Source organism: Bison bison, unplaced genomic scaffold (assembly GCF_000754665.1).
Source record: "Bison bison bison isolate TAMUID 2011002044 unplaced genomic scaffold, Bison_UMD1.0 scf7180017864053, whole genome shotgun sequence".
Taxonomy (NCBI): domain Eukaryota; kingdom Metazoa; phylum Chordata; class Mammalia; order Artiodactyla; family Bovidae; genus Bison; species Bison bison.
Window position 1 is genome coordinate 4,628,752 of NW_011494625.1, and position 9,598 is coordinate 4,638,349.

General features: G+C 42.2%; 1 protein-coding gene across 1 annotated transcript in view; it reads left to right on the forward strand.

Annotated features, from left to right (window-relative positions):
* Window positions 1-7,250, forward strand: part of PAK1IP1 (PAK1 interacting protein 1) — an 11,988-nt gene extending 4,738 nt beyond the window's left edge. The window contains exons 3-10 of the mRNA XM_010835856.1: window positions 936-1,056; window positions 1,129-1,203; window positions 1,809-1,861; window positions 2,550-2,695; window positions 2,802-2,899; window positions 4,839-4,938; window positions 5,668-5,791; window positions 5,930-7,250. Coding sequence (XP_010834158.1) covers window positions 936-1,056; window positions 1,129-1,203; window positions 1,809-1,861; window positions 2,550-2,695; window positions 2,802-2,899; window positions 4,839-4,938; window positions 5,668-5,791; window positions 5,930-6,132 — 920 coding nt within the window. The 3' untranslated portion in view covers window positions 6,133-7,250. The remainder of the gene's footprint in view (window positions 1-935; window positions 1,057-1,128; window positions 1,204-1,808; window positions 1,862-2,549; window positions 2,696-2,801; window positions 2,900-4,838; window positions 4,939-5,667; window positions 5,792-5,929) is intronic.
* Window positions 7,251-9,598: the final 2,348 nt, after the last annotated feature.

A 9,598-nucleotide genomic window follows, 5' to 3' on the forward strand; every position in this document is an offset into this window, starting at 1 on the left:
ATAAGACAAATACCCCTTTTTTTTACACTACGTTTCATCTATTTCAGAGGTTCTTGCCAGCCGAGAGTCTGCTGTTTGTTCGTAGCAGAAATTTGGAGTGATCAGTGTCCTCCTTAAGTGCCCTGTGAGATAGTCCTTAGCTACTTTGACAAGTGTCTTGCTTTTCGGAAGCAGCTCAGCTTTGGGTGACTTAAGTGTGCATTCCTTTTCCTCTCTCTCCTAGTCCCAGTTCATACAAGGAAGGCTTCTCCCTCCCTTGGGCTTGGAGACATAAGCTGAACAAGTCTGGTCTGTACCTGGTCTGCACAGATGTTCAACCTCAAGACAGAGTTTGACCTGGGAAGAGTTTAGATAGGGGATGAATGAAACAGGATTCTTGATTTCCTTCATTTCTTATATAAGCGTTGTTTTCAAACAGCTGGTAGTACATAAGCTATTTTCCAGGTAACAGGTAGAATCATGGGCAGAAGTAGTAGAAGATATGGGAAAGCAGCATTTCCAAAATAAGAAATAAGACAAGAGTGAAGGAGGAAGACGTGGGTAGACATGGCTAGAGTCTCCCACTGTGAGGAGTACATAGGCCCACATATTTTTCTTGGTTTTTAGAGGGGGTGTGTGCACAGTTATTCCTCATAGATCTTTGACTTTCAGTATAAAGAGCCATGTGAAGAACGATCTGGATTTGTGCAGAGACAGCACTGACCCAGGGGTTCATATTCTATTCTGAAAAGGACAAAATATAAATATTTAGACTTTGCAGCCAGAGGAGTCAGCAGTCTGCAGGCCAAATCTGGGCTGATGGCCTGATTCTATAAATGCAGGTTTACTGGAATATGGCCATGCTCATTCAGTCACGAAAGGTCTGTGGCTGGCTTGGCACTGCAGCTGCAGACGTGAGTACACCTAACAGAGACCGTTGATTGGTTTTTCCACAGGCACGATCACTTGCCTGAAATTCCATGGCAACAGGCACTTGATCAGCGGGGCCGAGGACGGTCTCATCTGTGTCTGGGACGCAAGGAGATGGGAGTGCCTGAAGTCGATGAGAGCTCACAAGTGAGTCCCGCCTGCCCTCAGTGTTCTCCAGGTGCCAGTCAAGCTGGGGGCTAACTGTCGGTTTCCTTTTAGAGGACATGTGACCTTCCTTTCCATTCACCCATCTGGCAAGTTGGCCCTGTCTGTGGGTACAGATAAGACACTGAGGTGAGTCATGAAGGCCCAGGAGCACCTTTACTAAGCTGTGGACTTTGGTCTTCAAATTTAAGAGCCCACGCCCCCGTGAGTAGCTGTCCTGCAGGAATACTGGAGTGGGTGGCCTTTCCCTTCTCCAGAGGATCTTCCCAACTCAAGTCTCCTGCATTGCACACAGATTCTTTACCATCTGAGCCACCAGGGAAGTTGGTGTTGGTACTGTTTCTATACTGTCTGCCATTGTCAGACACCAGGGTAAAGCTGAACGCTTATGAACCTTTTCATAAGGAAAGGCGGGGGAGAATGAAAAGCTCTAAATTCAAACACACATGCTACATTGCAATCGTCAGCTGTGGAGTACAGAGGGGTCTTATATAAAGAGGAATTTTAGGAAGTGAAGCCTTTTGAAAATACAGTGAACTCAGCAGAGGAAAGGACTGTGGGAACAGAGCGAGTTTTAATCTTGCTTGATAAGAAATATTTCGGGCATTGCCATAAGAAAGAAGGTAGGTCTTCTGAATGGCCACGTAGTAAATGTTCGTTTGTGTCTTCATTAAACTTAGCTTTACACATGGTCAGTCAGTGATCATGCGGTAAATGAGCTTCCTGTTTTGCAGAACATGGAATCTTGTGGAAGGAAGATCGGCATTCATAAAAAACATAAAACAAAGTGAGTGTTTTTTGACTTTCTTTAAATTTCATCTTTGGCTGTGCTGGATCTTGGTCATCGCGAGGGCTTTTTCTCTAGTCGCAGCGATGGGAGGCTGCTCTTTGCTGTGGCGTGCAGTCCCCACGGCGGTGGCTTCTCTTGTTGTGGAGCGTAGGTTCTAAGGCATGAGGGCTCAATAACACAGACTTGGCTGCTCTGAGACATGCGGGATCTTCCCAGATCAGGGATCGAACCCATGTCTCCTGAACTGGCAGGTGGATTCTTTACCACTGAGCCACCAGGGAAGCCTAAAGTGAGTGTTTTTGTTTAGAATGCATTTGAAAATGTGATAGGCTGTGAATGTGTATACACACAAGTTCTCGTGTCCACACACCTACAGTTATTTCCTTATGTGGTGGTGGTTCTCTCTGAGAGCATAGGCCTTAGGTCACTTTTTTCCCCTCCTCTTTCTATTGGGATTTTTGGCATGGCTCTGCCACCTATGAACTGTATGACCTTAATGATTCTTCAAACCAATTCCTTGTCTAAAATTTAACAAAAATATGCATCATAAGTTTGCTGTGAAGGTTTAATGGGATAATGGATGTGAAAGTGCACAGTGTAAATATTTGGTATTTTTTTTTATGACCCCTGATCAGTTTCTTTTTTTATCTGTGAAATACAACAGCTTTGTTCTTGTAACTTACAGGTGCTCACATAGTGGAATGGTCGCCAAAAGGAGAGAAATACGTAGTTGTCATACTGAACAGAATAGACGTCTATCAGCTCGACACTGCATCCGTCAGTGGCACCATCACAAATGAAAGGAGAGTGTCTTCTGTTACATTTCTTTCAGTAAGTGATCGGAAGTCAATGGTGGGAGCTGAGTGTATATGGTGATGGTCAGAGTTGTTGATGACATTCTGGGTGTTAATGTGTGTTTTATTTTCCTCTCTGTTAGGAATCTGTCCTCGCAGTGGCTGGAGATGAAGAGGTTGTAAGGTTTTTTGACTGTGATTCCCTAACATGCGTCTCTGAGTTTAAAGCTCATGAAAACAGGTACTTTTTTTTTTTTTTTTTTTTACACACTAATCTCTGTGTGCTTGTATGTGGAGGGTCTCTTATAAATGCAGTAGCTTCATAAGGCAGACTTTTTTGTAAACGACTACAGAAATAGACATATCTACATAGCTGATTTTTTTTTTTTTTTTTCCCAAGAGGATGGTGGAAATGTTGTCTTGGCCATAGTGATGCAAAAGTGGTGAAGTCGTCACCAGGACTAGTCATTGGCACAACAGACTTATTTTCTCAATAATTTCATTACACTTGCAGCCTGGAACCCTCAATTCATACTTGAGTGGGAAAAAAAAATTAGCTCTGCCCCAGCCACTCTAGTCTATTTTCCCTCTGTTTGCCTGTCCAGTGGCCCCTTCCTACACTCTGCTTTTCCTGCAGGAGAAATAAATGACATGTTGACCTCTGTCTTGCATCCATCTCCGTCACCTCTTACGACTCACTGTATCTCTGCAGGCACACGTGAGTCTCAGGGTCAATGGTTAATAACCCGACCAAGGTTAACACCCTGTTAGGTGATGGAGAAGGGAACCAAACCAGTTCTAACCACCCAGGAGTTTACTGCTCCTGCTTTTTCTGCTGTAATTTTGTAAAATGGTGATCATGTGTTTTATTTGCATGTTCTTTTATGTTTCAAACAATTCTTAGTTATTTTTAAAAATGCTTATTTATTTGGCTGCACAGAGTCTTAGTTGCAGCACGCTGTGGCATGTGGGATATAGGTCGAATCCGGGTCCCCTGCACTGGGAGCGTGGAGCCTTAGCCATGGGACCACCAAGGAAGTCCCAATCAACTCTCAGTTTTCGTTTTCTGTGTCATAGTTTAGCTTTAAGAAATCTCTCTTTACAAATAGAATACTGCACTCACTAGACAGGCCCTGGTTTCTACCCGCCTAGTTTTGGGGAAGGGAGCCTATTCTTCAAGGCCATGTAGCTCTTCATGGATATTTGGTTGTTCGTTTAACAAGTATTCGCTGAGTGTCAGTAATGAAAGACTGCAGCAGGAGCTTGCACTCTCCTGGCCCTTATCTTATCAGGGACAACAAATAGGATAAACAAGAACTCAGGTAATCCTAACAGGAAGGAAATAGGTATTACAATTTGGGAATAACACAGGTAACTTATTTGGATGGGATGATCGGGGAAGGGGGAATGAGACCTTTGGGATAAAGGAGCTATTTCTAAAAGAGAGAACTGTAGGCACAGTGGCCCTGAGGGAGAAAAGAGCTTGGTGTATTTTAGGAACAGATAGAAGACTGTCACTGGGTCAGAGGGAGCCAGATGGTGCCAGGCCTGACATGTTGTGGGAAGGAGTTTGAGTTATATATCAAATGCCTTTGTAGGTGTTGGGTTTTCTATGTCCCAGCCACTTCCTCCCTCTTGTGGTGTTTTGAAACCGAACCTACCTCTGTAGAATTTTAAGCCTGGGAATAACAAGGTTTGATTTTTTTAAAAGTTGTTAGGGTGCAAAAATGGAAGCCGAGAGGCCAGTTAGTTTACTCCATAATCCAGAAGGAAAATGATAGTAGCTCAGAAGGTGGGTGGTGGGCCCTGAGGACAAGGGGAGGAGGCCTCGGTCTTTCTCTCAATAGTTTCCTGAGGTGGAGGGGGTTTGAATATCTTTATTTCCTTTAATTCCTGATAATTCCTTTTATTCCTGATAATCTGATTATAGTTGTCTATCATCTTTTCAAGTCCTTAAGGTATGGTTGACAGTCAATTCTATCTTGGAATTTAGACCCTGAAAATGACTCAGCCAACTCATGGGATTGTGAGGCATGTTAAATTTTTGGCACTGTTGTTTGAGCAGTTTGGAAATACCCGAAGCCTTGAAAAGTCGAGAGACTGTGTGCCTGGAAGTTTTCTAGCAGCATCATACTGTCTGGAGGAAAGGCTCCTTTACAGTGTCACTGTTTTTGTCCTAGGGTAAAAGACATGTTCAGTTTTGAAACTCCAGAGCATCACGTTCTTGTTACAGCATCGAGTGATGGTTTCATCAAAATGTGGAAGCTTAAGCAGGACAAGGTCAGTGTCTCAACACAATATAAATAAACCAAATGCAGGTCTTACTGTCAGTATGACTTTGAGTTAAGTGAGGTGGATTTTCTTAAAGGTTCATTGGGCACAAATCTTTTACATGTTACATCTCTTCAAGGCATGATTGATATTCATGGTTTTAAGATTAGGATTCCGTAGTGCTGCCCCAGGGGATGGTATTGGTGAGTCTGAACTGGCTGGATCCCAGAACTCCTGCTCATTCAGTCAGAGAAACAGCATGTTTTTCTCTTCTGTGTATCGATGATCTTCTCTATAACCTTCTGTTAGATAAAAATCCTGCCATTGCTAGGAAAAAATGGGGAACTTGCGATCAATTGTAGAATTAACAATAGTTTTGAACCAGATAATTACACATTTAAATTCTCTGGTAGTCTCCCTCTTACAGAGTGTTGGTTTATTCTCTTAAAAACAGTCTCTGAGTGTGGTTTGTTGAGTACCTAGTTTGTGCAAGGTTCTTTGTTAAAACCTGGAACTGAACAAGATCAAATAGCGCCTTTCCTTAGTGAAGTGCTTCTTAGGAATTGGTGGACATAGTCAAACCAATCACGAGTCAAGGTCACAAGTGTTTTCTAAACAGCATTCCTTTTATACTCAAGAAAATGCTGTGTAAGTTTTTAATTAAGGTAACTTGGTTATGGAAACAAAATTATTTAAAATTCCTTTATGTTATCTCACATTTTCTTTCTCACATTATAGAAAGTTTCCCCGTCTCTATTGTGTGAAATAAACACGAATGCCAGGCTGACGTGTCTTGGGGTGTGGCTGGACAGAAGGACAGACACAAAAGAAAGCCCGCCTGCTGCCGCCGAGCCTGCTCCTGGTAAGTGAAACCGATCTTTTAAAAAAATTTAAGCTATCTCTTGAGGTGGAGGAGTGCCAGATAACTTCACTTTATTGTCAACTTATTTTACCTTAGAGGGAAAAACAGCCTTTAAATACCCTGTCTCTTGTGTTTTAGTAAGTAAAGAACAGTCCAGACGCAACAAAAAGGAATCTGGCCATGCAGTCCAGGAGGAAGAAAAGCAGCCAAAACCAGACGCAGAGAAATGTAGTTTAACTGGTGACAGTAATAAGCCAACAAGGGGAAACAGCCTGGCGTCAGCCAAGAAGAGAAAAACAGTAGAAATGTTGGAAAAAAAGAGAAAAAAGAAGAAAATATGAATGATGCAGTGAATCCCAGATTTTTCCTAGCAGGAAATTTTTTTCAAATATACTTTTTTTTTTCATAAGTAAAAGCTTGGAATTTCTTCTTTTGAAGAAAACGTACAGCTTAAAAATCACGTTCAGGTTTTTTTTAAAAACTGTGGTAAAACTTTTTGAAAGGCAATATTAATTATATATCATGGTGATATTATAGTATCTTAATGTATAATATGGGCTTCCCAGGTGGCTCAGTGGTAAAGAATCTATCTGCCAATGCAGGAGACAAAGGTTTGATCCATGGGTTGGGAAGATCCCCTGGCGAATGAAATGGCAATTCACTCCAGTATTCTGGCCTGGGAAATCCCATGGACAGAGGAGCCTGGTGAACCACAGTCCAGAGGGCTCACAAAAGAGTTGGACATGACATAATGACTGAGCCCACACACATGCAACCTATAATATATAATTTTTACTGCTGTGTAAAGCAAATAAAGATCTTTCTCTAAATATTGTGGCTTAAAATAATATAAAATCCTGAACACATTTTTACCAAAAGTGGATAAAGGAGTTATTTTTCAGATTTTCTATTTAAGTGGGGGAAGAATGAAAAACCTGCATTACTTTGGCCTCTTCAAGTGGTTCTAATAATTTTAATGAGGATTTTGTTCATTTTGATAACAAATGGTATAAAAAGACATTCATACCAGGAAGTTAAGACAAGCTTAAGAGCTACAGATAAATAAAATACATATGTATAATGCATATGCTGAAGTTTAGGGCTCCAAACAGAAGGTTAAAGGGAGGCTGCCAAACTTGATTAAACGGTTCTATTTCCAGTGGATGACAAGGAAATGTTAAGATAGGAAAATGACATTTCCTTTATTTTAAATCTGCTTCAGCCCATTAAAAAAAACACTTGGCTAATCTCCCATCCAAGTACTAACCAGGCCCGACTCTGCTTAGCTTCCATCATCTGATGAGATGTGGCGCGTTCAGGGTGGTATGGCTGTAGGCTTTAGTTAATCTTCTAACAAAGGTAGTCTTAAAACTATATCTTAATTATTTGTATCTTATTTCAAAAAACGGCTCTACCAGGGCCTAGGACTGTATGTAATTAAATCTGTGGTTTCAGTTCAGTTGCTCAGTTGTGTCCGACTCTTTGCGATGCCATGAACCACAGCATGCCAGGCCTCCCTGTCCATCACCAACTCCCGGAGTCCACCCAAACCCATGTCCATTGAGTCGGTGATGCCATCCAACCATCTCATCCTCTGTCGTCCCCTTCTCCTCCTGCCCTCAATCTTTCCCAGCATCAGGGTCTTTTCTAATGGGTCAGCTCTTCGCATCAGGTGGTCAAAGTATTGGAGTTTCAGCTTCAACATCAGTCCTACCAGTGAACACCCAGGACTGATTTCCTTTAGGATGGACTGGTTGGATCTCCTTGTAGTACAAGGGACTTTCAAGAGTCTTCTCCAACACAACAGTTCAAAAGCATCAATTCTTCGGCACTCAGCTTTCTTTATAGTCCAACACTCGCATCCATACGTGACCACTGGAAAAACTATAGCCTTGACTAGATGGATCTTTGTTGGCAAAGTAATGTCTCTGCTTTTGAATATGCTGTCTAGGTTGGTCATAACTTTCCTTCCAAGGAGTAAGTGTCTTTTAATTTCATGGCTGCAGTCACCATCTGCAGTGATTTTGGAGCCCAGAAAAATAAAAGTCATCCACTGTTTGCATTGTTTCCCCATCTATTTGCCATGAAGTGATGGGACGAGATGCCATGATCTTAGTTTTCTGAATGTTGAGCTTTAAGCCAACTTTTTCACTCTCTTCTTTCACTTTCATCAAGAGGCTCTTTAGTTCTCCACTTTCTGCCATAAGGGTCGTGTCATCTGCATATCTGAGGTTATTGATATTTCTCCCGGCAGTCTTGATTCCAGCTTGTGCTTCTTCCAGCCCAGCATTTCTCATGATGTACTCTGCATATAAGTTAAATAAGCAGGGTGACAATATACAGTCTTGAGGTACTCTCTTTCCTATTTGGAACCAGTCTGTTCCATGTCCAGTTCTAACTCTTGCTTCCTGACCTGCATACAAATTTCTCAAGAGGCAGGTCAGGTGGTCTGGTATTCCCATCTCAGAATTTTCCACAGTTTATTGTGATCCACACAGTCAAAGGCTTTGGCATAGTCAATAAAGCAGAAATAGATGTTTTTCTGGAACTCTTGGTTTTTCGATGATCCAGCAGATGTTGGCAACTTGATCTCTCATTCCTCTGCCAGCTTGAACATTGGGAGTTAACGGTTCACCTATTGCTGAAGCCTGGCTTGGAGAATTTTGAGCATTACTTTTCCTAGCCTATGAGATGAGTGCAACCTGTGTGGTAGTTTGAGCATTCTTTGGCATTGCCTTTCTTTGGGATTGGAATGAAAACTGACCTTTTCCAGTCCTGTGGCCACTGCTGAGTTTTCCAAATTTGCTGGCATATTGAGTGCATCATTTTCACAGCATCATCTTTCAGGATTTGAAAGAGCTCAACTGGAATTCCATCACCTCCATAGCTTTGTTCGTAGTGATGCTTTCTAAGGCCCACTTGACTTCACATTCCAGGATGTCTGGCTCTAGGTGAGTGATCACACCATAGTGATTATCTGGGTTGTGGGTGGTTTAGTTCCTATAAGTGTCATCCCAGCTGGTTAAGGCAAGTCCTATCGATTTTTTTCCATTAAGTTGGTGAGGGTCTGGCCTAAGTGGAATTGTTCAGGTCTTAGTCACTCTCAGCTTTGGCTGTTTGAAGTCAGCTATGGTAAACACAGGCTTCAGTTTTGATATCTGAAAGGTAGGTGGTGTTGCGAGTGGAAAAGTTTTCTCTTAGAATATGTATGCTGCCAAAATGTCACTTGCCATCCGTCTCTACAAGGATTAGGTCCCGCGCCACTGCAGTTGCTGACCTATAGCACACTCTGAAAGGAGTTCTAGGTAGAGATCAGGAAAAAGGCACTCTGGGAAAAACTGGCAAAACAGGCCTTTAGATGGAGACTTTTCAGGAGGTTTATGAGCCCAATCTCTTGCGTCTTCTCTTATCTATGAAAGCACTTAAGAGAGACATCATTAACAGAGACATCTGCTCCTGGTGACTAGCACCAACATTCTGTCAAAATGTGTGCTTGAGTGCACAGTAACCCACTTCACTAAAATCACATATACTGACACCCCCTGCCCTTCCGTGAGCAGTTGCACAGAACTGAGAGGCTGTCCCCTCGGCTATGGTCCTCATTTTGCCTCCAATAAAACTTAAGCTTACAACTGTCTCCTTGTGCATTTTTTTTTTTTTTTAAAGATACCCGTGAACTGCAATTTGTCTTTTCACTGGTTTGTGTATGTATGATCTGTTGTTATGTACTTGCAGGGGATGAAAGCAACATCAAGGATGACACCCACGTTTTGGTGTTACATCAACTGAGAGTATGGTGGGGCAGGG